This window comes from Mesocricetus auratus, unplaced genomic scaffold (genome assembly GCF_017639785.1).
Source record: "Mesocricetus auratus isolate SY011 unplaced genomic scaffold, BCM_Maur_2.0 Super-Scaffold_100013, whole genome shotgun sequence".
Classification (NCBI taxonomy): domain Eukaryota; kingdom Metazoa; phylum Chordata; class Mammalia; order Rodentia; family Cricetidae; genus Mesocricetus; species Mesocricetus auratus.
Genome location: NW_024429196.1, coordinates 13,527,428 through 13,554,731, shown reverse-complemented (window position 1 = coordinate 13,554,731; position 27,304 = coordinate 13,527,428). Strand labels below are relative to the sequence as shown.

Below are 27,304 nucleotides of genomic sequence, written 5' to 3'. Positions count from 1 at the left end.
TTCTAATTTTTCTCAGGATTGCTGATTTTATTGTAAATCCCTTGCCAATTTTGTAGATGTTAATAATGATCTTCCTGTTTTTATTTTAATAATTCTCATGGTTTGAAAGCATATTTTCCCATCAGAAATTAATACAGAGCTCTATATTCAAAGACATTGGCCTTTTGCCACTGGTGATGCATATAATGATTTGTGGTTTGCATAATCTCAAAGTGGATTTGGAGAAACTGGAGAACTTAGATCATTTGGAATTACTGTATCACCTGCCTGTGGATAATGCCTTCCAGGAGTAATGTTTTGTCATTCCAGGAAGCAAGCATGCATCAGAGGAACACAACCACTGTATTTAAAGTAAATATATCTGGGCATCTATGAGGTACTTCACACTGTATTTGGTATTACCATCTGGTGAGAGAAAAAGCAACTGTAGTGAAAAAGCAAGAGGCATGCCTGCAATTTTAATGAAACACACTGTAAACCAATATGTGAAGAAAGTTAATTCCTCAACGCATAATGAAGTTCTGATGGAGGTGTGGTTAGGGCTGTAATGGTTGATCTGGAGTGTCAGTTTCCTTAGATTGAAGAGTGCCTGGAAGATTAGTAAAGCCTGTTGTGTCTATGGGAGTGCTTTCAGAGAGGACTGATGAATGTGGGAAACACTTTTCTGTACATAGGCTGGGGGTCTGGTTGGAATAAAAGGAAGAAAGAGAAAGCCTGCCATCACACATTCTGTCTGCTTCCTGGCTCTTGTGAGGTAAGCTGCTTCGCACTGCCATGCTTTCCTTGCTATGATGAACTGAAACCTCATCAGTTGTGAATCAAGAGATTTTTCTTCTTTTAAGTTGTTTTTCTTAGGTATTTATCACCATTGCAGCAATTCTAATTAACATAGAAACATAGAGAAAGAAGCATGTTCAAAGGAGATTTTGTGTGTGTGTGTGTGTGTGTGTGTGTGTGTGTGTGTGTGTGTGTGTGTGTGTGTGTAGCAAAGTATGGGCAAGAAGGCCATTATAAGCTGGTAGCCCAGTGGACTGAATGTGAGTGACAATATGTTCAGTATCCTCACAGTGCCTGGGAAGGTGACATGACTTGAGTCTAGGTCCAGGAGGCTATGGTTACACTGTGAATATCCTTAGGTACTTTATTACAACAAAGACTATATGAGCTGTCTCACATTCTGGGACCAATACTGAGGTCCATAAGTTATGTCTGTAATGACACAGGAATGACCTGCCAAATGTACTTTGTTTTATTGTGACTAAGATTCTTAGACAAAATACAATGGTTTTGCAAAGCCATTGAGGTGGAAGCAATCTCAGTTGTTTAGGGTTTTTTGTTTGTTTGATTTTTTTTCTTTTTACTCCAAATGTTCTGACGTTCATTTTAGAACTCTGGTGTGACTTTCTGAGCTCCCCACTTCTCTGTAACCTCTCAGCCCAGCCCTTGGCATGTGGAATTTCTTTCCATTTGACTGAATTCCCTTCAGTTGGGGAAAAGATGGAAATTTCTTACCTAACTATCCTCAACTTGATCTTCAAGCCACATGGTCATTTGAAAAATATAAGACCAGTTCAGATCACTTGATGACAAAGACTGGATGGATAAGACTGAGTACAGAATTCTAGAAGCAATATGTTTCAAAGGCTGCAGGATCTTCAAAATGGAATTGTACATGAGTCTTAGTTATTAGCTGTAACTTCAAGGCAAGACACTTGGATCTTATGAGCTTCTATTAATATTTCCATACCATGAAACTGGACCATAGTAACACCTAGACAAGGGTGCTGTCTGATAGGATGGAATCCCTGCCCCATATTTGGTATGCAGTAGATATCCCATAAATGTGTTCCAATTGTTCTCTTCATCATGCAAACTGAGATTGTTGCCCACAGACTTCCTCCATCACTAACTTGCTGAAGCCATGTGGGTTTTAGTTTATCACTGTCATATATTAAGAGAATTCCTTCTGAATTTATGAATCTTTAAAAACCTTTCCAGAACCAAGTGTGAAAACACCATCCCCCTCTGTTTGCAAAGGCACCATCCCCATCTTCTCCCGACTGTCACGTTCTGTAACTGGACATGTGTACCCAGCTGGCAGCTGCACCAGCCAGACCTGAGGTAACTGGAGTTTAGTCCCAATTTGTTTCCACTCCAGAGTCTTTAAATTCTATTTCAGGCACACACACATACTGAATGCAGATGTGGGGATGAAAACCAGGCCCGTTGGGGTGGCAAGGCTATGATATTGAACTGCTGCCAGGCCGTTCTGGAGAGACCTCACCTGGGGATTGTTTCAGGCTCAGCCTTCAGGAGTGGTTGTAGCTTTTTCATATGCTTTAAGCTGACCCATGGGACAGTCACTGTAATTCTCATTTGGAGTGAAATATTCCACAGTCTGTGATCAGACAGGCCTGAAAGATTTTCTCTGCACTCTAAGGAATTTGTGATCTCATAGGCACACAGGAAAACTCTCTAACTGAGGATTTGACATGGGACGCGCAACAAGGAGTAACAGAACTGCTCATGCCTAACACACAAAGATGACTTGGGACAAGGGAACATTCACTTATAAGTGAGATCTTATAAGGCTAAGCACATCATCTAGAAAAAAAAATTACAGCTCAAGCAATCCCTATCCAAAATCCTTTTTAGATGACTAATAAATATGCATTAATTCATACAGTATATCTTTATTAAGAAGCTGCTATAGAGAGGGCTTAGATGTTGAATATTTAGTGCCTCCAAAGTGAGACAGGGAATCCGCGGAGCAAGCTGGCTACTGAGACTAGTCATATCGGTGAGCTCGGGGGTTGGGTCTGAGGTGCTGCCTCAGTAAATAAGGTAAAAGAGTGGTTAAGGATGACTCCAGCCTTGGGTCCCCACATGCATACACACATGCAAACAAATCTATCCACACACACAGGTGCACACACCACTCACATGTACACGCATGGAAGGTGGAAAATGAAAAGGACCCATGATACAATAAGTACTTTGATAGATTTGAAGAGCAATGGCCCAAAAAACAAAAACAAAAACAAAAAACAAAACAAAAACCACTTTAAAAACTCCCTCTTCTTGGGCTAGTGTGAGTGTTTAGTGGTTAAGAGAGCTTGCTGCTTTTCCAGAGGACCCAGGTTCGGTTCCCATCACCCATGTGGCTGCTCACAGTCACTGTTACCTCCAGTTCCAGGTAACCTGTGTCTTCTTTTGCCCTCCATGGATTTCTGCATGTACATTGTACATCCACTCAGGCATACACAGCTATACATAAAAGTATAAAACAAATAAATATCTTTAGAAAATCTCTACCCTCTTTTAAAACTTCTTCTAGCTAAAAGGCCAAGGGTAAATACCTTTCTGGAATCAAGTGTGAAAACATCACTCCCCTCTGTTTGCAAAGACACCATCCCCATCTTCTCTGGACTGTCATGGTCTATAACTGTACCCAGCTGACAGCTGCACCAGCCAGACCTAAGGTCAAGAATTAAGGTATATATTTGTAGCACATGGTGGGAAAAGTTAAGGAACAGAAAAACAAGGGTAGGATATAAAATTATATGGGAAACCACTGATGCTGGAATTCTAGATGGCGTATCCAGGGAAACCCTCACTGGGGACACAGCTCTGATGGGGACCTGGCTGATGGTATGAGGTGTATAAGTCTAGATGGGAAGTGTATTCACTGGTATTTCTAAGCTCTTGTCCTGTGGCTTCTGGTTGATATTGTGACAGATAACATCTTTCTGATGCCTGGTCCTTCCTGTGTGACTTTCCCCACCTCTGGGAGCCTTCAGGGCCTGTCATCTTCCATGTATCAATGACAAGCCTGAGCATGTTAGGCATTCCATGTTCCCTTTCAGTCTGCATTTACATGAACCTTTTTGATAGAGGGAAAAGACAACTTATTTTTTTGGAAACTGTCTTTGTTTTTCCTGCCACTTTTTTTCCGGGTAAAAGTCTCAAATGCTCTCTTCTTTCATGTTAAAAGCTTTCATAAAGTGTGTGAAATGCTTGGAAGTCTGTTGGCAAGAGAGTGAGATGTACAGTCATTCATCCCTGATGGCAGATGCCCATACACGGTGCCTGCATGGCTCTTTCGCACAATCCGAGGGTCTCTTCCTCTGGGACACTCAGTTCTAGTCCCGTTCCTCTGGTTCCTACAGCAGGGTGCTATCCCCCTAGCGTTGTCCTGTAACCCTGATCAACCATAATCTGGTGTTTCGGCTGAACTCTTCGGGCTTGTGAAAAGAATACGGCGAGGAGTTCATTCCTTGGTTGAGTGGTGAGGAAAGGGAAAGACAGACACATCTTTCCCATTGGAAGAACACAAAGTTGAGTGAGGCCTCTTCCTTTCAGCTCTGTAAGCCCATGCTCAAGAGGAGCCTGGCACTCAAGGATCCCTTTGGTCCTACTCATTTGATAATGACTTCCCCCTTTGAAGATTTTAGTGTTAGCTTTCTCTCATCTGTTCCTTACCTTCTCTCCTTCTTTTAATTCTTTGATTATGTGCTTTTTCTTACCTCCTTGCCATTTCAGTGGAGTTTCTGAAGGGTATGTTAGGTGAGACGCCATATTTAACTGGAAGCCATCTGTTTCCTTTTCAGTCTCCTCCCACAGTATTTACCCAGTGGTGCTAGTCTACTCCCCGATGGCTTCTCACAAATACACAAACACCAGGATCCGGGTGAAATCTCAACATCTTTGATTTAACGGTTCAGTTATCCATGTCCAAATATCAGGTGAAGGCAAATATATTTGTTTTTATTTTCTGTTGCTATGATAAAATACCCTGACAGAAACAACTAGGGGACAAAGGGTTCATTTTGGCTGACAGTTCCAGAGGGCTAGAGTCTGATGTGGTGGCAGAAAACATGGCAGCAGGCAAGGGAAATGTGACAGCAAGATCCTGATGCTGGATGATCACGTTTCATCTGCACACAACAAAAGAGATGAGTAAATGAGGGCAGGCTGTCAATCAACCCTCAAAACCCGCCTCCAGTGATGGCCTTCCTCCAGCAAGGTCCATCTCTTAAGGGTTTCGTGGTTTAACCAAACAGTGCCCCTGGTTGCGGAACGAGTGTCCAAACATATGAACCCATTGGGCACATTTGATATTCAAACCAAATTAGCAAGCATGGTAGCTTGAAATGGCTCCTACAGTTATTTGCTGACTATGACTCTCCAATTGCAGGAGCACTTTGTGGGAACATGTCCTTTCTTTTACATGGCTAGGGAGTTCACGACCAAGATGTACATCCAGTGTTAATAGCTGTCTGAGAGTACATTGCTGGAACAGTCAGACAGGGGTCCCATTCTACATCTGACCTCTTTCTGGGCTCAGGTTGGAGTCCTCAAATTTGAGTTCTGTTAGGGAACATTGTCAAGTCTCACTCAAGAAGACAAATCCAGTGTGCCAGCAAGTGTCAGGTCTTCATTTTGTCCCACACTGGCTAATGTCTCATTGGCCAAAACAAGACATATGCCACACCCCTTGAAACTCTGACATTCAGTGATGGTATCTGTGGTAACCAACTTGTCCAGTTTTTATTTGGTATGTCAAGGTGCCAACCTCCTGATGGGAGTTTAATTTGATATAAACATTCAATAGCTATAGTAAAACCACAGAAATGTACTATTTCCACTTGAAGTGTTTCTGGATGAACTACTAAGATAAACTCTGGATCTTGTACATTGCTATAATGATTATGTCTCCAGTTAATGAACTACATGCTAAAAATAACCCTGCAGGGTCAGAGTCCTAAACATACCTTCTGAGGACATTATGTGTTGCCTTTTGCTATAGGCAACAAGGTTAGATCTTTGTCCTTTTGGCTCTAAAACTGGGGAAATGGCCTGGTTAACACCTGCCCAAAGAATAAAACCAGCTACTTATGTGGTAAGCAGATAATGCAGTCTGTGGAAGCTCCCAATGAGCATCCCCCGTTGCTCGCTTTCCAAGTTTGTTCTGAACATCTATAACTACAGTATGCTAGAAGTGGCCTAGCTTCTGTTTCACATGCATGGTTCTTGCTCTATGGGCTGACAACTGTATATCCTTTTGCATGCAGGTGTTCTCTACCTCCAGTATGGAGATGAAACCAAACAGCTGCGGATGCCGAATGAAATCACGAGCGCAGACACGATCCGTGCTCTCTTCGTCAGTGCCTTTCCACAGCAGCTCACCATGAAAATGCTGGAGTCGCCCAGTGTTGCCATCTACATCAAAGACGAAAGCAGAAATGTCTATTATGAGTTAAATGATGTGAGGTAAGTAGTTTAGGGGCATTGTTTCAGGCAGTAGTTTGGGGTGTTTGTTTATTTTATTTTGAGGGTCTCTGACCACCATATTGGATGTCTGGAGTCAGTCCGAATGCCTCCTCATCTTGGTGGAGAAAGCCCAGTCATTACATTTGGCACAACTGCTGCACACAGATGGGAATCTACCTGTAGTTACTGTAGTTAAATACAAAGGTGTGAACAGACTTCCTCCACAGAGACCTTTGGATGTGGTACTAGCTCTGCCAAATGATAGCTGACAGGAACATAAGAAATGACCTGGCACTGCATTTCACCTGAAAGTCAAGGAAACTAAAGCCCAGAGAGATGGTAAAGAAATGCCAAGAGTTAAAGGCATACTTAAGATGGCAAACTTCAAACTCCCTGACAAAGTACCCTGTCTCCCATGACAACCTACAGATGTTCTAAGTAATGAGCCTACTGGGTCTTCCCTTATGCTTCACAAGTTTGAAATAAAACTAGACGCAGTGCTCATCAAAGACACTGAGAAGCAGTCTTCCATCCCATCTCTAAAAGAGTCATCCTTTACCCGAGGGTGTCACTTGCCAAAAGGACTTTCTCTAGGAAGCCAAGTTGGGCAGATTAACAGGAATCCTAATGTCAAAAAGACAAAAGCATTATCATTAACTGCAGTGATGTTGTCTATAGAATGAAGGGACCCTTCTTATCTATCCTAGCTAAGCAGCTGGGGAAACAGGATTTAAATCCTGGTGTAGCCCCTAAATAGCTTAGAAGTCAATAACTTGCAATTTATGGAATCAGGAACTCAGGTATATCAAATTTAAAGCACACAGTCAGTTAAGATTCAAACACACACACATACACACACACACACACACACACACACACACACACACACACACACACACACATCCCAAATCATGAGGGGTACGACTCTGACTTTCTGGTCGCTACCTTAGGGATAGCATGCTCCCCTTGTTTCTTCGTCATGGAAATAACGAGTAGCACTTGATAAAAAATGTGCCTGTAGAACACAGATGCAAGCTGATCCATATCTAACAGCAATCCCAGATGACATACTGAGACGGGTGCCAAGGTGTATGAGTAATTTAGTGCTTTCACAATTTGACACATGCCCCAAGCTATAGGTGCTACATCTGTTGTGCAACTTCCTGCTTTTGGAAAAAAGGTTTAAATATTTATGATAACTGAAAAGTCATGCTTATTTTTTCGATGAATTATTAATCAAGCTGTCACCATTTTTTTTTAATTTACAAAACGCAAACTTAAACCAGAGGTAATCGTGTTATATTTGAAATATATACCTGTAATAATATAAAGCCATGTAGTATTTTTTACAAGGACAGGCCACTTCATGGCAATTGCCTTATATTTCTGCATTCACTGGTAGTGGCATTGAGGGACAATAATAGTGACTAAGCATGAAAGTAAGAAAAACCACTTGATTGCAGACCCTAAGGAAGTAGTTAGGAGTGACTGGACTACTTTCACTTTCAGCCTATAGAAACATTTGCATATTGCCACAAGTTACCATTTTCTAGACCCATCCCCAAGTCCTAACTTATGGCTTCTTGGGCTTGGTTTTGTCTTCTTTGGAAATGTCAGGAGGGGACTTGGGAAGAGCCAATGAGGAAAAAGGTCATGGTTCTCCTCAATGGAAATCCAGCTGATGAAACAACAGGAAGCAATGCTTGTGGAAAGAGATACTTTTAAACACTGGTAATTTGAGGGTATGTCTCAAGAGAAGACTGTTTGCCTGCCAGAAATAAGGCCTGGGTTTTAGTTCATGCCCCACCACCCCAGATGCCTAAGTTCACACACACACACACACACACACACACACACACACACACACGCTTGCATACATACATGCACACAAGCACACACACAACCTAATGATTCTCAAATATATTACTGTGTTGTTTGTTTTTTCATTGCAATAATGGTAACTTGTTGGCACTTAGCCTGTCATTCTCTCTCCTTAAGTTGCTTTCTTTTCTTTAACTTAAATGTGAAAGATGAACGTAAAAGTGTTCAGGATGAAATATTTTTGTTTGGTGAATATGAAGTTTACTTTAAATGATCATGTATATCGTCCCCATGGTACTACTTTAACTTTTGTACATAAGATGTCTCTATTTAAGCTTAACAATGGAAATTTTTTACCACAAACATTATATAATACATTAAAAAAAGAATACAGGTAGGTATTAACTAAAGGCAATGGCTTTAATCTTCTGAAGTCACAAAATTCTATTTTATGTCTTTTCATGTCCTAGATGTCAGAGCCCATTTGCCAACCACTTGACTAGTTCATTATTGTGCTGGCTTTATGTATTTTCCTCAGGGAGGTACTGAAGAGAGGTCAGGCTAGGATGCTGTAAGGTAAATGTCATCATAATGCAGTCTGGCCTTTTACTGTTGGCTCATCTTGGATGAATATGTTTCTAAATTAATCATAAACCAAGCTCATATATTTGAAACACACTTACAATCGCAGGGAGCCTTTCTCACGGTGAGTGAGATTTCCAGTTTCAGTACTTGTCACATGTGACGTCCACTAGCCAGAGGCTGGGTTCCTTCCATGAACCACCACTTCCTTACTCCCGACTCTCTCATCTGCATTAACCTAGCCCCTGTTGATGACAACGGCTGCCTGCTCCCCCAAGCTCACTTCTAATGAGCTACTTGAAACATGAAGCAGCCATGCAAGCTAGGACTAGTTGGTGCTTCAAAGCAATGACTGGCAGAAATTTAGAGAGAAACAAGACTCCTCCTAGAGTCCTTCACTTCATTTAAAATGCAAACATAAATCTAAGGATCCCGAGGTTGTGGTCAACTCACTCAAAGCAAGTACACCTACAAGAAAGACACCGTCTGCCTGCCCACTCCCAGTCCGCTCCAGCCAGCTCTGGATGGAACCGCAGTGTGGATGGGCTAGAGGGACCACAGATCAGCCTAAGGAGAGAGAAGGGCCACTCTCATGTGATTGGAAGGTGGGCTTCGAGCAGGATGCAGAACCCCTGTTTTCTTCCGCAGTTGGATTTCTTGACTCTGGCCACAGGGATCAAAAGACTCCATGTGCTGCTCTCACTTTGCGCTTCAATTTGTGTGGAGAAAAGTATTTTTAAAAATGCACTGTGGGAGGGCAAAAATGCATTGTTCAATATCCTGTTTGATCTCTTCTGATGTTTTTTCTACATTCTGTATATATTTTATTTCCCTTGCTGAGCCTGTTGGAAAGCAAAAAGGAAATCATTTTTATGTGTACATTAATTAGATAAGGAGAAAACCAGGTGTTTAGGCAAAGTAAACAAATATTTAAATATTAACCAAAGCTCTTTGAAGGTATTGTAAATATTGGCATTTTACTGCCTTCAGGAGTGTTAGTTTTCCACACTCTGAATCTTGAAAGCAAGGTCTTGTTACCTGATATTTACGGGTGGATGTTAATACTGCAAGAATAACAAGAATAGCACATTCCCTAGGAACAAGACGAGGGAAGAAAAGCCAATCATTTTTCTTCTTCTTTTCCTTATTTGTCTTTGCCCATTTCGTGGTGAAAGGACTTTTTGTCTGGTTCATGGTAGACACCCGCCGGAGTGTCTGTCTGTGTCTCTTGCCTGACGCTTAAGGATAGGGAGAGGAAATGGCCAGAATCAGGCTCCTTTCGTCTGCCATAATGATGGATGTGCTTGATTCCAGGAATATCCAGGACAGATCCCTTCTCAAAGTGTACAACAAGGATCCTTCACATGCGTTTAACCACATGGCCAAAGCTGTGAACGGAGACGTGAGGGTAAGTACTGCTGTCACTGTTGCTCTGGTTCTGACTGCATTCCCAGATCACACTGTTCCTCCCTCTCCCTCCCCGCCACCAGCCCACTACCACATTTCCCCGATCGTGCTGCTTGGCTCGCCTGGTGACTCATTATTTGTTCCCTGGGGAAGCAATAAGACTTCCTGGTCATTTGGAGCAAACAGATTAGAATGGGGCTGGTTCCACCTTCATTCCCTTAGCATGGATCTCAGTTCTCATTCATATTCATTGACTTATTTATTTTAGTGGTACTTAGGGTAGAACGCAGAGTCCCCCAAATGCTAGCAAGAGCCTTTTCACTGGGCTCTTCTGTGTCATCAGCCCCAAGCACAGAGTTCAGATGAATCCTCACTCGGAAGGTATCAAAGGTATCCTGAATGCCTTCCATATCAGTATCCTTGGTCTGTAATGCGTGAGCGTATCTAGGGAATCTGTTGCAATGTTTTCGCTCAGTAAAAACAAGCAAACAAAAAGAGTGCATGAGTTGCATGGGAAAGCAATTCTTGTTCTCATGCTAACTGTCCCAGGTCCCTACATCCTCATGCGGTTACTCACCTGCCAGCTCAGGCTGTTTGCTCTCAAAAGTTAAGTGTCGCCAAATCTTCTCTGAACCACGCTGAGGGTGGAATATAAATACCTACATGATTTGGAAGCTGAAATCTCTAGATTTAGGTCATCTTGGAAGTTTACCTCCATATTTATAATACTCCAGGATTATTGGAAGGGAAAAATACAGGAAAACTGTATGAGTAGAGTCTGAAAAATCACATTAATACAAGTCCACTGTGCGTGGGGGGGCAGGAGGCTCTGTGTAGCTTAAATAAAAGTGGGGAGTGAAAAAGTCAATTTCTCAAAGTGCATCCCTTCCTCCAACACATACACAGCGTGCATACAAACACACCTACACTGGAGTTCAACTTAAAAAAACTTTTTATTGTTAATGAAATCTAGGCACTATTTTCTACTGGACTTTCAGTGAGTGAGTTGCGCCCTACTTCCTCACGTTGTTCATGTGTTTCTTCTTGCTGCTGTAACAAATGATGGCAAATTTAGTGTATTAAAACAGCACGTATTTACGTTACAGCCTTGTGCATCTACAGTCTTACAGGTCCAAATAAGGACTGGCCAGTCCAGCCAAATTCTTTTCTAAAGAGTCTGTGTGTGTGTGTGTGTGTGTGTGTGTGTGTGTGTGTGTGTGTGTGTGTGTGTGTGTGTGTGTGTGTCCTATATTCTGGAAGTCACCTATATTGATTTGCAACCTTATTTTCAGTTCCAGTAAAATGACATCCCTCTGGCCCAGCTTCCATTGCCAAGGCTCCCATCTTCTACTGTCCATTTCTAAAGACTCTTGCAATTACTGTGGACCTACTAATAGTCTGAGGAAATCCCCCTATTTCTATGTAGACTGAATGGCAGCCTTCGTGCCCCTTTCTCTTGTAACCTAACATCACATGTGCAGGGCATTAGGATGCAGAATCTGTAGAGGACACAGCTCTACCTTCCACAAGAGGCATGTGAATTAAAAATCAGGGAAGGTGTCAGGAGATCCAGCTGAGGGCTCTGGAAGAACGTCCATGAAATTCTGAGTTGTGATGTGGGACCAGAGCCCACCATTTTGAAGGCAAAAGGCCTATTCTGTCCTCAACTGCTTCTTTTTCTTGTTTCTTTTTTCCATGTACAAAACACTATGTGATTCAATCTAAAGGGCTGCAGTGCTACTTCAAAAAAATCTAGAATTTTGAGATTTGTTCTTAGTTACATTTTAATGCAAGCCAGAGCCATATGAAGACAATGGGCCAGACCATTAGTGGAGCTTAGGTGGACATTTGGAGACCTTGGCTTGTATTACTGACTCTGCTGGACTCTTTCCATGGAAATACACAAGTTTTTGCCCTTTAAATATCTGTAGTTTGGATGTGCCCAACTTTCCTTCTGGCCGTGGTTCTGTCGTATTCTGTTTCTGCCATACAGAGTTCTTCCTCAGACAGACGCTGTACAACTGTTTCTGAGAGCCCTGCGTGTGGCTGAGGGAGACACCTGTTTGGCTCTGAAGCACATGTGGTGCCTACACAGGACCTGCGGTGGGGATCAGGAGCATCAAATATTAACCATATGCACGCAACCTACTAAGATGCAGAGACTTTTCTCTGGACTCCAGCAAATCCCTTCAGCTTATGCTTGTGGGTAAAACATGAGTGATTCCTTTCTGGATTGTTCGCAGCCCACTTCAGATAACAAGTTTGTGTGTGTGTGTGTGTGTGTGTGTGTGAGAGAGAGAGAGAGAGAGAGAGAGAGAGAGAGAGAGAGAGAATGAGAAACTGTCATTATCCTCAAATGAGGGACAACAAATGTTCATAATGTAGTTAGCAGAAAAGTCCCTGCATTTTAGTAAAGATTACTCAGAAATGAAAAATACCAAAAGCTCTTTCAGAACCATCTAGGGATGATCATGTCTAAAGTTCGTAACTTAGACCCTTTTCTTAGATTCCAAAAACTTAAAGATGAGGAAATCTTTCAGTGTCCTCTTTGGGTTCTGGGAGTTGGAGCTGTTTCCTCTCTCACCGCGAAAACAGCTGCATTGCTGGGGAAAAGTTGGGAATTTTGCTAAGCCTTGACTGTATACAGTCCAGCTGTAAAACTTCACTGCTGGTGGTGAAGAACAGAAGCAACAGAGCAAGTATCAATTGTTATCATAGACTTAGCCTAAACTAAGCTGCGTGGTGGTCCAAGGCGCACTGCGTCCTCCTGCGTGTTGGCGCTGAGTGTGGCCAGGAAGGAATGCCATGATACCATTCACATGCATCAGTCACAGCAACTCTGCGCCTGATGTCATTAGACTTCACTCACCAGTCTCCAGAGACAGTCTGGACCAGGCCTTCAGGCCGCCCACTCCTTACCAATAAACATGTATATTAAAGAGATATGAATTGGAACCAGCAGAGGAGCTGTAGCAGCAATGCCTGGTTTCTGCAATGACCTCTGAGATTTTTCTTAAACAAGCACTTTAATACCTTGCCTTTGAGTCAGAAAAAAATGTAAGACTGTGGACCTGCAATTTACAGACAGTTCTCCCAGAGTTGTTTTATGATAAGAATGGTGTTGCACAGGAAGCAAGTTAGACCAAAGTATTAACTTTGAAGTTATGGGTCTCTGAGTGCTGGAATTTATGTGGGGAAGAATGCATCTAGGTTTTCACTTAACATCTAGCTGAGCATTGCTGAAACCACTGTGTCAAATAAGACTTGTTCTTCTTGGCCAGGACTGAACATACCTAACTGGACCCTGTGTCTACTGACTCATTCCACATGGGTGGAAAGCACCCTGATCTAATTTAGTCACATGGCTTTTGTTCCTTACATCAGGTAAGTTTGATAATTCAATTCCCAGGGAACTGGTACCACCATATGGAGCAAGCCCTTCTGAATAAATTATGTGTGCTTATTCTCAAATTATATATACCTCAAAGGTCATCCATTCTGTTTTGTGGCTCTCAAAGGGAACTTTTGGCTTCCTAGTCACTAAACCTGGTGGTTATCTTATCATTTGGGGCTTCTCTATTTCTTGTGTACATTGATATTATTGCTCAAGATTCTCTGCTGTCATTGTGAAAAGTTCTCAGCCTTCTGTAGATTTTACTCATATGTCTTTAATCTTTTACTTGAATGCAGACAACTGCTAGATTTGCATTTAGGATGCACTCCCCAGAATTAACCTTGCATCTTAAATTAACTACCAACACCCCAGTCAGTTGCTGCTTCCCAGTTGTTTTCTATTTGAGCTTTGTGTTTGACAATGAGAAATGGTCTCCTTAGAAACCGATGGCTTCCATTAAACACCATAGCTTAATTCTTTGCCTACATGCAACACGCCCTAACCTCCTTTATTCTGTAGGCCTTTCTGTGACTCCCCAATGGCTTCAGTGTGTTCAGTTACAATGTATGCATTTTGAGATTTTTAGGTTTTCTTTTGTCTGTCTTTTTTCATTCCTTCCTTTCTTCTTTCTTTCTTTTTGGATTGGTTCTTCTTTTAGTTTGGCCTTGAACTTGTGATTTTTATCTTATCACTGTTTTAAGTGAATGAGCATTGAAATTTATTTTTATATCATCTTTCTATAATTCCAAACCTAAGTGTGTAATCTCTAAGCCAGTGGTTCTCAACCTTCCTAATGCTGGACTCCTTTAATACAGTTCTTCATGTTGTGGTGTCCTCTAACCATAAAACTGTTTTTGTTGCCATTTTGTAACTGTTGCTTTGCTACTGTTTTGAGTCATAATATAGGTATCTGATATGCCACCCACAGGTTGAGAACCACTGTTCTAAGCTGTTTTCTTCACATTGATTTTCTTCCAGTATTTCTAATTATACTATTGAAGGAAAACAAAATAACAACAACAACAAAACCAGAAAACCCTTGATTCTCTATCTTTAAAGGATGGGGTGGCCTGTGTTTGTGTGTGCTCATACTGCATGCTCACCCATGCATGTGCAAGAAATGGAGCAGGAGAGATCTGAAAACATTGAGTTTGTGACTGGAGAAGTGGCTTAGTGGTCTAGAGCAACTACTTCTCTCACAGCAGACTGAGTTCAGTTCCTAGCACCCACATCTGGTAAATTGCAACCAGATTTAACTCCAACTTCAGAGCCCCCTCTTCTGGCCTCCTCAGGCACTGCATTCTTGTGCACAAATCCACACAGAGACATACACACCTAACTATAATTAAAATTAAAAACGTGCCTTAAAATATTCAACCATTCACCAGCCCTTCTCCATGTCACTCAAAAAGCCTCTCACAGACAGCCTTTTGGCATCTGTACTAACATTCCCGTAAGTAATAATTCCTGACCTTTTATTAGGACAAAACTTTGAGTCAGTCAGACATTGGTGTGTCCACATATTTATAGCTGGTGAACATGTTTAGCAGTTGCTTCGCTAGAGGAAAGGCTGCTCCTGCACGAGGGGCTGGCTTTCTAGTCAAGGTGCAAAGCTCGCATGCAATGCTCTCCTTCCAGGGCTCTTCACTTCACATCTTCTCAGTTCTTACCTCCCGTTGTATTTTTCCTGTTCTCAGTATCTAGAGTGCTCCATGTCTCCTCAAATGTCTGCCTGCTAGGGACATATGTGTTCCCCAAAGGCTCCTGTGTCAGAGATGTGGCCTGTAATGTCATGGCAGTGAGAGGTGAATTATTAGGGGCCTGGTGAAAAGTGATTGGGTCCTGGGGGCCAACTCAAAACGGGTTAATTTAGTTCCCAAAACTTGATCATTACGGCAGCCACGGTTATCATAAAGTGAGGCCGCTCACATGCCAGGCACCTTCTTCACATGGCCATTCCCTTTCTGCGCTTTTGCCTTGTTGATGAATACACTCGTCCTTACCGTTCGCCCATTCCATGCTATCTGGATTTCCTTTCCTACAGAATGGGGGGGGGGGCAAAAACAATAAAAAATGCACAACCCCTTGGATATTCTGTTACAGCCACACAAAATGGACCGAGTCTTCTCTTTTGAACACACCGATGGACTGTCATCTCATTCCTTTCCCCAGCAAACTACTAGCATGGAAAAGCATGGGAGGACGTGATAGACTTTTAAGGCTGTGCTGTAGGGCTGTGTGGAGATCTTGAAGAGAATGAACCAACTATAAAAGACATCTTTACAGCTTTTTGGAAAGTTTTAACATGTGTTAGGCATCAGAAGATATTAAGGGATAACTGGCAGCTGTATGTGTTAGAATAACAGGTTGGTGGTTTAAAAAAAATGAAACATACTAAAGTATTTACATGTTAAACAGCAAGATGAATGGCATTTTCTTTAGAACATTCCAGCAATGAAAAAAAAAAGCAGTAGAGGAAACAACATTGACAAACATAAAAAGGTGATAGCAGCTCCTTATTTTTATTTTTTTAATGTTTTAAAGTTTCCACAGTAAAATGTTTCAAAAGTAATTAAGATTAAAGACTGCTGTTAGGGCCTAAATGAAAGACTGCCTACTGCAGGAAGCTTAGTGTAATCCCATCTTCCATCTCAGCAGTGTGCACACGCAGTCTTGTCTTGTTCTAACTCTTTGAGTCATGTTCACCTTATCCCGAAGTGGTGTGCCTTGTAAAGGTGCAGATCATACTGTGTAAACCCCCATGTCTCCCCTGAAAGCCACTGTGGCATCCGGAGGCATGATAGATGTGGACTGCGGTCATACTCAGGACAAGGAATACTACAGTGCTACAGATGTTGTGATGTTTCTTTCCCATCCTTAGTGAGGACCCGCTGTAAAAATATCCCCAGTCTCATTCCCAAGAATAGTTCCCTTCTCCTGGTTTATTTTTATCAAATGGACACTTGGAGTCTTGTACATGATCATTTTCCTTCTTTGTGTTGCTACTCTAAAGCTTAGAATTAAGTTTGTGGCCCACCCACAGCAAGAGTGCAGGCACTTGCAGTCTTTAGTTTGTGTGTTGGCTTTGTTCCTGGCCTCCCCCTTAATTTCACTGCTTTCTTTTTCCTCTTACCATATATTCCACTTGGCTTTTATTTTTTTTCTTTCAGGATTATAATAATTCATGTGAACTGTATTAGCTTTTGTGCAGAGTCTGTCCAAACACAAATAGTATTTTATGTGTGCCATTGTTCCTGATGTCAGGTCATAGACCTCTCTGTGTCTGCGGTGTAAGCAGCATGAGAAAGTACTTTACATTTTAACTCAATTGAAAGCCACCACCTCTGAAAAATAGGTGTGTTGAACCCATTTTTTCAGCTGATAAACTGAGGCTCAAGAAGTCTTCCCTTGGTTCACACAGTTGGCAAACAACGGCTACCAGATCTGAGCCACTTATTTCAGCATCTTTGTATTCAGCCCAGCTTCCTTCCTTGATACTTACATATAAGTTTTATAAGAAGTTATAGAAAGTAAGTCACTATTCCTAGTAAGATGTCTACACAACAATTATTTTTATTTTTTTTGTATTCACTTTATTGTTTGCTTTGTTTCTTGACACAGTTGGATTTATCTATTCCATGGGGTCTTCTTTTATTCTGTAACTTCCTATTCTCTGATGATGACATAAAAGATAACAACAGCAAAAAGGAACCAGAGGGAAGGGAAGAGAGAGTTACACAAGGAGGAAGAGGAGGGGAAGACATGGAGGAGGTGACCAGGCTGCAGAATCCTTGTGTCTCTTGTGTTCTGGTTGAGGTGAAAGATTTGGATTTGAGAGGAACGAAATAATAAAGTAGGAGTGGCAGAGAAGAGAATGCCGTGGAGACGGAAGTGTCAGAAAACACGCCGACTGTGTTCATTTGTGTGTGGTCTCGACCCTAACAGCAGTGGTATTAGACACTTGTGTTCATGATTCACTTACTCTGTGCCTGGCACCTTGTTGCGGTATTTTGATTGTATTCACTCTTACTCAATTTTCCTAACACACCGAGAGAGAACTTCCTGTGGTCCCCTCAGAAGGAAGAGCTGAAGATGAGCAGGGTTAATCAACCCATCTAGTGCCACATAGGCAGTTTGAGACTGAGCTGAATGCAGAGCTGGGCAGAACTCAAGAGCTGGCTTCTTGATCACGTCTGTGGTCATCGTCATTTTCTGCATCTCCATCCTCAGTATCCATGGGTCATCTCCACATCTTTGTTCAATCATTTCCTGAAGACCTTTCATTCCCTGTTCCCTTTTCTTCATTGCTGCCCTTTCTTGGAACTTCCATGGATACCTAGTTACCCCCTAATCTCTTAGAGTACTCTTCTCTCTTGCTTAACTTGTAGTTACTGACACTTCTTCTGAACCCCACATTCCTTACAGAGAAGGTCCCCATTTCATTCATCTTCAGAACCCCTGTGGCTCTCTCAGGATCCCATCCTGCATAGGTTCTGACTAATTGCCATCATGGAAAATATTACTTAGGTCAGCATTTTCCTGTTGAGCTTTCTGGTAATGCGTTATTTACTAGAGTCAATATAATGGTCTGTAAATGAGGCTGCTGGTGGTTTGCATCCCATTCCCAGTGAGAAACAAGAATGCCTACTTGTCTTCCTGTAGTCTCCATTCCATCACTGTAACATGACAGTGGTTGTTTTCCCTGGAGTTTACGATGAAAATAACAGTGATGGGGAAAGTCTGCTTTTCAGATAGATACAGTGATGGTGAGAAATGCACATTTGCCAGTCTTTTGTCCTTCATTGAAAGAGTGAGTTCTACGAGTTGCACTCACTTATGGTAGAAAGTAAGTTAGTTTTTGCGGGGGGGGGCAGCAATGACACCAACTATATAAGATACTGTGTTGCTGTATGCACAATTCTGAGGACAAAAAAATTGCCTTTAGGTGGAGTGGGTTATTGCCATTTCAAATATCGAACTTTAAACTGAGCATTATGATTTTTGCAACAGTGAGCATCGTTCCACTATTATAAAATGCCACAGAACTCTCCTCGCAGCCTGTGCAGCCCGATCTGTCTCCCAGTCATGCTTCCTCCAGATCCTGTGGCTGTAACACAGACGTTGAAACCCCTGCTTCCAGACCTGGCCGACCAGGAATCAGAATAGCCAATGATCAATGCCGATACCGGCATCTGTCATTTTTTCTCATCGGCTTCGGGCTGTACGGAGCTTTCCCTTTACCCTGTCATTATTTGCATCAGTGAGCACTGTGGGTCTTGGCTAGGAGCAGTGAGCTCCAGGGTGCCCCGTTTACCTGAGCCTTTAGGATTTCTGTGTCACAGCTGATCGGGACTTACTCTTGCTGAGGTGACTAACCAGCCAGCACATTCTAATGCAGTCTGTCCAGCACTTTCTCCCTCCATGCTGTCAGGACTTCATTTCTTTTCAGAAGCAAGAGGGTAACGTGCACGTCACACAGGCGGCTTCCAACTGATGCAAATCTCATTTTTTCCTGCTGCGTGGTCGCTTGTTTTTCCTTACACGTTTTTTTGTCATTGAGAGGTTATGACAACATGAGCCATATTGTATTTATAAACATCACGTGTTTCCTTGGTCTGGCTGCAGTTTCTGCCAGACAGCACACAGGGAAGAAACATTTCTCGTTGGCTCAGCTTTGGTTTTCGTTATGCTGATTTCCGGAACAGGAGAAATGCATTCCTGCTCAGCTTTGACTTTCATAGAGTAGAAGCAGTACCTCTGAATGTCCGTGAAATAGTTTTAACAAGGGTGGATATTGCTCCTTTAAACCACATGTTTTGACTAAAAGCTTCCTTCTGTAAGAAAGCAAAGCCTAGCATTTAGTTACCATGAAGAGAGACAGAGCTGGAAGCATTTGACGGATGGATGGGTGGTTCTGGGTCTCTGTAGGTCTAGAAAGTTTCCTCTACAAGAGAACGGACCGCGGAAGATGAAAGGTAAGATCTGCCTTTAAAACAGAGTGCCGTCCTTGGAGATTCGTCAGTCCGGTTCTGGCACGGATTGCATCCTTCTCCTTGCTTTATGTCTCATGTGTTCACTCCAGTGAGGAGTTGGGGTTTTGTGTGAACTTCTTGCGTGCTGCTTTGAAAGCAATCTCATTGTTACTGCAATTAATCTGTTTTAAGAACAGATTAATTCCACTAGGCTGTTTCTGATCTACAGATCTGTGAGACTGTTTCTGTTTAACCTTGCGTTTTTAGGAAAGACTTTAAAGGGTCAATGCAGTTTGCCTAAACAGGGCTCCTTCGTCTGTGGGTTTGTGGCAGTCGTCAGTCAGTATTTTCATAAAGATATCTTTCATTCAGTTCCGATATCAGTAGAGAAAATTTAAGAGCAAGGAGAGAAAACTGTGTGTGGCTTATAGTGTTTTGAGAAGTTACTGAATTCTTTTTTCCTGTGAAATTCATCTTAAATTGTTAAATTGTTTTAGTTTGTAAAAAAAAATATTAGGACGGTATCAATTTAGGCTTGAGGAAGGAACGGTGTCCAGTTTTTAAGCAGCCTGCTATGTGGCATTTAATGGTTGCCTGAAAGCCTTGGACAGAAGTCAGTTTATTTGTGACAATGGTTCTGTGTGAAATCACATTATAGAGTACTTTTAAATGAATTTAATGAGGAGCATGTCATTCTAAGCCCATCAGCTTCCTGTTAAAGGAATGCATGCATGGATTTGCTTATCCATTCTACAGTGTTTTAATCCCCATTTGTAGATGATTTAAAAATGTAGGACATTATTATCCAATATGATCATCATTCCAATTATCCTTTCATATAGTCATCATGGTAACCCTATCACCCAAGTACTATGGTACCCATTTTAAGACTGGGAAACTGAGGCTGAGAGTGATAAAGTAACAAGATCGCGAACTGGAGTTGAGGTTGAAACCGAGGCTTTCTCTCTGGAGCCTCTGTGTCTGGGTCTTATACTGCACAGCCTTGCCAAGAGCTGAGAGTTTCAGGTCTGGAGCCAATGCAGTTAGTTTACCTTGGGGATAGCAATAATGTCATATTTACTCAGCGTCAATATGCTGTTTTGTACTGTAGTGGATTTTGTTGTTGTTGGGGGATCTCTACTTATTTGGTTTTTATAATTGGGAGCCTTCAAAGCCTGAGACTACATCAGGCGGCAGTTTATGCACCGCCCCGGCCCCCAACTGGGTTATAAGTTAAAGTGACATGAAAGCAGTCACCACCAGATAGAGTGGTGATAATACAAACACCCTGCATGAGTGCCTGTTTCTGTTGCAGGTTTTTACTGTTCCTTTTCCACAAATGCTAAGTTGCTGGGGACTGGGGGGGGGCGCACAACAAATAGACAACTGTGTTTGTGGGACAGAGCAGGGAGTGTGTGTGCCTGTGAGCCTCATACTGGATTAACGAGAGACTGCGCCAGGCGCCTTCCCACTGCCCTTTCAGAAGGAGGCAGGAGGAATGCAACAGAGTATTGAAGCCAGAGGTTCTGGAGTTAGGGCTGCTGGCTTGCCTAACCTTCCAGGTACTCTGCCTAGCCCCTCCTGAAGATCCAGACCTCAGCTCACAGCAGAACATACCCAGGTGATTTGTTATGCAAAGTTCTCACATGATGCAGGATTGGATTTCAGGATCAAGGCAGCCTGCCCCCAACCCTATCCTAACAAATTATGAAAATGTCAAAGTGAGACTCCTTTTGTAAATTAATAGACACTAATGACTATGTCGTTGTCCAAGGTTGGCCAAACAACCAACCCACCTAAATATCTCCTGAAGCTGCTTAGCTCCTTTGATGCTCCTCAGTACCAGGCCCCCCCATCTGAAGCCTCAGCTACCATTTGCAGGAAACGTCTTGCCACACCCCCTGCCGCTCACATCCAAGCCACGCCCCCTTTCTTTGATATTCGCAGAAGTGGCCTTTGACTAGGAGCATGAATCCTAGTCTTCCAGCTGGTTCTCTGGCTGCACTTTCACTGTTCTGTGTTCTTGGTGGGGTACCACCAGGGCAGGCCAGACTGTGCCAGATTGTTTCCACGCTGCAATTAGCCCAGGTTTCCTACATCTGGCATCCTGCTCTGAGGCAGGCTGACCATTTTCTGTGCCTTTCCCAAAATATCTCAGGTAAGTATATTTTGAGTTGTTTTCATATACATTTGAGTGTAGAGAGAATAATGTGTCAATAATGTGTTTTTAAGGCCCATGTCACCTGCAGTGGCATTTCTCACCACTGTGCTTTACCCCACGGGGTAGCTATCTCCTTTGCTTCTGTGTAGTTTGCAGGAGCAAGAAATATTGCATCTGCTTTTGAGGAAACACTCCTTTACATGACTCAGGAAACACACAGGACCTGGGTAGTTGATGTTCCTTCCTTCAGTAAGCCTGACTGATTTGAAGTCTTCGGACTCAAGAGCTAGAAAGAGGTGAAAAGTTTCTACACCCCGATAAACCTCTCTGCTGATGCAGCAATTCAAATCAGACCAAATAAAACCAAATTAGAAAAAGCCCACGTTTGCCGGGCGGTGGTGGCGCACGCCTTTAATCCCAGCACTCGGGAGGCAGAGGCAGGCGGATCTCTGTGAGTTCCAGGCCAGGCTGGACCGACAGCCTCCACTACAGAGAAACCCTATCTCGTAAAACCAAAAAAAAAAAAAAAAAAAAAAAAAAAAAGCCCATATTTAATGAATGTAACTCTCCTGGATGACCTTCCAGTACCCCAGAGAGGAAACAGGAAAAACCAGGAGTCTGTTTTCTGGAGGACCATTTAAACACCCTGTGAGAGTGGTCTTGAGCATCTCTGGGGGAGGGATCATCATTTGGCAGACTTTCTGAGACACAGCAGAGTTTGGAGGGAGATAGGGAGGAGGGCTTGGGTGGAACCTCCACCATACCATTCCAGACTCTTTGAGTATATATGGATGCCAGGGGCTGGGGCAAAGCTTTCACCATAACAAGAAGGTCTTAGGCATCACCTTTTGTAAACCATTTACCAGGAAGTTCAGATCCAAGAGGCTTGATCAGGTTTGCAAACCAAAAAAGGGATGAAAAATGGTGCAGGAGACCAAGCTGCCCACCGCAGCCCAGCCTGTTATCGGCATGCACTGCCACGCCCTCATCCATCGTGACACTGTGCTGACCTTTGTTATCAATCTCATCCCTCTGGCTCTCATTTGGGGGGCGGGTGGGGGTGCTCACTGTGTAATATAAACTGGCCTTGAAGTTGCTATGTAGCCAAGGTTGTCCTCCAACTCACATGTTCTTTCCAGGTCTCCATAAGGACAGTAAGCCTCCATGCCCAGCTTCCCAGCTGTTTTCTTGGCAGGCCTGGGAAGACAATCTATCTCACAGCATCCATGGCTGTAGCTGGTACAGCTTGGCTTCATCTATTCTCCAGAAAGCAGCCCATCTCTCTTCTTGATTATCTTGCTAAAAAAGAACCAGAGATCCTGTCAGAGCTAGAGTTCATTAATTGGAAATGCATGGCCTGCACCAAAAATAGATGTTGAACTAACCAAATTTAGATTGTCCTGTATTTTTATGGAGGGGGAGTAGGTCGTCGAGTCAATTGAGAAACAACAGCTGCTTCAAATTATGAGATACGTTGACTAAATCAAAAAATATTGGCTTTAACAAAGTTGTGTAGTGTTGCAGCAGCACTCTTCATTGTCTGTTTCTCTGTTGCAGCAGGTCTTGCCTGCAAGTCGTTTTGTGTGCAGGTTTCATGCTCTGTGCCCAAGCTACTTGCAAAGTTGACCTCCCGTAGAACCATCAGTTTCTAGGTGACACATAGAAAAGGGGGTTTTGCTTCCTTTTGTTTTTGTAGTTTTGAAATAGAGGTCTCACTATATATCCCATGCTGGCCTCAATGGCTAGTATTACAGATGCGTGTTACTACACCTGGCTTAAATTTTAGTCATTGTCTTTACTGATTTTTTTTTAAAGAATTGTAAGATCAAGGGCTGAGGAACTAACTAATGAGTGTTGTTGTTTTGGTCACAGTTAAGCAGGTAAAGGTCAGTTTAAAACCAAGTTAAAGAAAATTATTAAATGAGTGATACAGTTCAGCTAGAATAGGGTTAGAGCCTAAATGCCAATCCTGTCTTGTGAATGCAGAGTTAATCCCGTGGATTGAAACTTTAGGATGAAGTCTAAACTGGGGACCGTGGAAGGTATAATTATTCCGGATTGTATACAAGTGAAAAGAATGAATCATTTTGTTGTCAAAATCCCATCTGATCCCACTGGAAGAGTTCTCAAGACTCTGGCATCTTATTGTTCCCCGCAAAAGAGGCAACGTTCATGAAGTCATTTTGTACGGATGTATTTCCCTGAGGCCTCTCCTAATAAGAGGTGTGAACACCCAGGACTTCATTTAAGCCATTGCACGGCAGCACTGAGTCACGCCGCATTCCTAAAACGTGAACACCGTGCTTGATTCACTTGCTAGGCCAGGTCCACACATGCACTCGATTTTGTTCCTTTTTTCTTTCCTTCTTCTATAGCATCAAAGGTCGTGGTTTGCCTTGTCATTTTCACCATTTGAACCCATTACTTCTCATTTGCCCTTAATGGAATAGGAAGGACTGCCAAACACAGCCATAGACAGCAAGAAGTCAAAACACATCCACAACAGAAAAATTCTGTAGCGTACCTGAACACCAATGTGTGTTTCTCATGAAACACTTCATCCACTGTGTGATCAGAGATGGATACCATGAACACGTGAACGATGTGTTGTGCTCACTTCCAAGGACAGACATTGATTGCAACATTCTGAAGATGGTTGGCGCCATGTGGCTGTGAGTAAAGGAACATTCTAGATGCATCTCCAAAAGTAGATACCAGTTTTTGCCTTCCTTTAAAAGCAAATCTAAAAATATGTTTCCTAGCAGCTGTTTAACAGCAAAACAAGAAGGAAAAAGGACCCTCCCTGCAGCAGAGTAATTTTCTCAACCAGATATCTACAGGGTCAGACCTCGTCGCTTCAGAAATCTGCTGAAGATTTCACTGTGTATATTTAGACCAAGGAGCCTATTAGCTTGTGATCTAAGAGAACCTCTGTATTCTCATAAAAATGAGAAATGTGGCAGTATTGGCAACCAAGGCTATAATTATGTTAATGTAGCCATTTTCAGACTGAAATATGTTGTTTTAAAATGTTTCTGTATTTTTATTATTCATAACAATGATCTGAAGAAGTTTAGGAAAATGCTAGTAAGTTCTATTCTGTATCACCTTGAGACTAGGGCATAAAAATAAGTCAATGTGGAACTTTGAGTCACAATTTTTATTAACAGATATGCACTAGCTGGGTGATGATGGCACATGCCTTTAATCCCAGCACAGGAGGGAGAGTCAGGCAGATCTCTATGAGTTCAAGGCCAACCTGGTCTACAGAGCGAGTTCCAGGACAGCCAAGGATACCCAGAGAAACCCTGTCTCATATATATATATATATATATATATATATATATATATATATATATATATACTGACTTCATGAAAATTTAGGTTTTTACACTGTTGTGGACTGAACCCAGGGCCTCATGCATGTTATATCATCATTTTCCACTCAGGTATGTCCCCCAGTCTTCTTTTCACATTTTATTTTGAGACTAAGTTACCCTGACTGGCTTTTAACTCACTCCATAGAAAGGAAGGCTGTGAACTTTCAGTCTTCCTGCCTCAGACTCCTAAGTAGCCGGGATTACAAACTGGTGCTACCAGCCTCAGTTCAAATACATTTTTATGTTTTCAGTATCTGTGCAGTGAATATATATGCAAAGCTAACTAATCATGGATGTCCAGTAAAAAAGTGTGTCCATTTTCATTGGATCTATACTTTTTGCTATACATAAAAAAGCCCATAGACTCTCATCCTTTGGAGCCATAGCCAAAATAAACTCTCTTCCTTACATTGTCTTTGGTCATGGTGTTTTATATCAGGCACAGAAAAGTAACTAATAGAGCCTTCTACTCAGTGTGGTCTAGATTCAGAATGTCCTTTCTTACAGGATTTCCCTCCCAGTTCTGCAGCTGCCTTGTCCCAAATGAACCGTTGGCTGGTGGCTTGGGCTTCTTATTGGCTTGGTCTGTCTTAACTATTAACCCCTAACTGCTAATCTATGTATTTCTACACAGTATTGGCTTACTGGAGAACAAATCATGTGGCCTCTCTTCCTGGGCTCATTTCATGACTCCTCTCTGCCTACACTTCCCAGAATTCTCGTCTGGTAGCCCTGCCTATCATAGCCAAACAATGCTTTACTCATCAACCCATAAGACAATTAATTTGAGAATGGGAGTGAAGAAAAATATCTTTTCTCTTTTTTTAAGTAACAAGTTCTCTTTGCACATGTGTACACACACATATTTGTCAAGATGCACATGTGAGGTCAGAAGATAGCTGAGAGGAATTGGAGTTGGTTGTTTTTTACTCTTTGGAGGCCTGCCACCCAGCTCCCAAATAAATATACAGAGGTTTATTTTTTGTTATGAATACCTAGCCTTAACTTGGTTTGTTTCTAGCCAGCTTGTTGTTTGTTTGTTTGTTTGTTTGTTTGTTTTGTTTCGAGACAGGATTTCTCTGTGTAGCTTTGGAGCCTGTCCTGGCACTCTGTAGATCAGACTGGCCTCAAACTCACAGAGATCCACTGGCCTCTGCCTCCTGAGTGCTGGAATTAAAGGCGTGTGTCACAAACGCCTAGCTCTAGCCAGCTTTTCTTAAATTATCCCATCTAATTTTGCCTCTGGGCTTTTACCTTTCTCTATTTCTGTATATCTTTTCTTTCCTTCTTACTCCATGGCTCTCTGTGTTGCTGGGTGGCTGGCTCTTTCTTTTCATGCTCCTTGATCTTCTCCCAGATTTCTCCTATTTATTTTCTCTGCCTGTCCTTTCTCCTGCCTTGCTACTGGCCATTGTTCAGCTCTTTATTAGACCAATCTGGTGTTCTGTTTGATTAGTTGGTTGGTTTTTCAAGACAGGGTTCCTCTGTATGGTTTTGGAGCCTGTCCTGGCACTCGCTCAGTAGACCAGGCTGGCCTCGAACTCACAGAGATCTTCCTGCTTCTACCTCCCAAATGCTGGAATTAAAGGCATGCACCACCAATGCCCAGCCCATTCAAGTGTTTTAGACAGGGAAAGTAACACAGCTTCACAGAGTTAAACAAATGCAACATAAAAGAATGCAATACATCTTTGTATCATTAAACAAAAGTTCCTTACCATTAACAAATATGATACATCTTAAAATAATATTCTTTTCCTTCCACCATGTGAATCCCCAGGATTGAATTCAGGTTATCAGGCCTGGCTGTCATCACCACTGCCTCATAAGTCTTTTCACTGACATAAGCAAGAATATTTTCTTATATCTTCTTAAGTGCAAGCCCATGCCATACACTTGGACTTTTCTCCTCAAGGATGAAGTCTTTGAGATATATTATAGCAAAGTATACATTGCCTACATTCAGAATTGCCACTCGTTCATGAGTTCTTCTCTTTCCCCAAGAGAAGATATTGGTTTCTTTCTTCATCCTCCTGTGAATATATTCAAATGAATCTTATGCATTTTATACACTTTGTCTTGCCTCGAAACTCAGTAAGGAGCCCATGAATATTTGTTGGTGATATTAAAAACAATGCAAGTTTTTCATGCATTTCTACACCTCGGATAATGTAGCAATGATTTAATTCATTTACTATTCATGGCCTGAGAAGGATAAGCACAGTAGGCATTTCTAGAACACCATAGCTGCAGTTAGAGGCTCAGTGAAACTCGCTGCCAGAGCCACAGTGAAATTTGGGGAACAATGATGGAG

The 27,304-nt window shown here is 42.3% G+C and overlaps 1 protein-coding gene across 18 annotated transcripts in view; it reads left to right on the top strand.

Annotated features, from left to right (window-relative positions):
- Kiaa1217 (KIAA1217 ortholog) overlaps window positions 1-27,304 on the top strand; it is an 806,709-nt gene that overhangs the window by 705,613 nt on the left and 73,792 nt on the right. For 17 of the 18 annotated variants that reach the window (XM_040755409.1, XM_040755410.1, XM_021234466.2 and 14 more), the window contains 2 exons: window positions 6,075-6,273; window positions 9,991-10,084. In XM_040755409.1, coding sequence (XP_040611343.1) covers window positions 6,075-6,273; window positions 9,991-10,084 — 293 coding nt within the window. Of the gene's footprint in view, window positions 1-6,074; window positions 6,274-9,990; window positions 10,085-18,757; window positions 19,453-27,304 lie in introns of those variants that run through there. The other variant, XM_013122526.3, reaches the window with a different exon arrangement.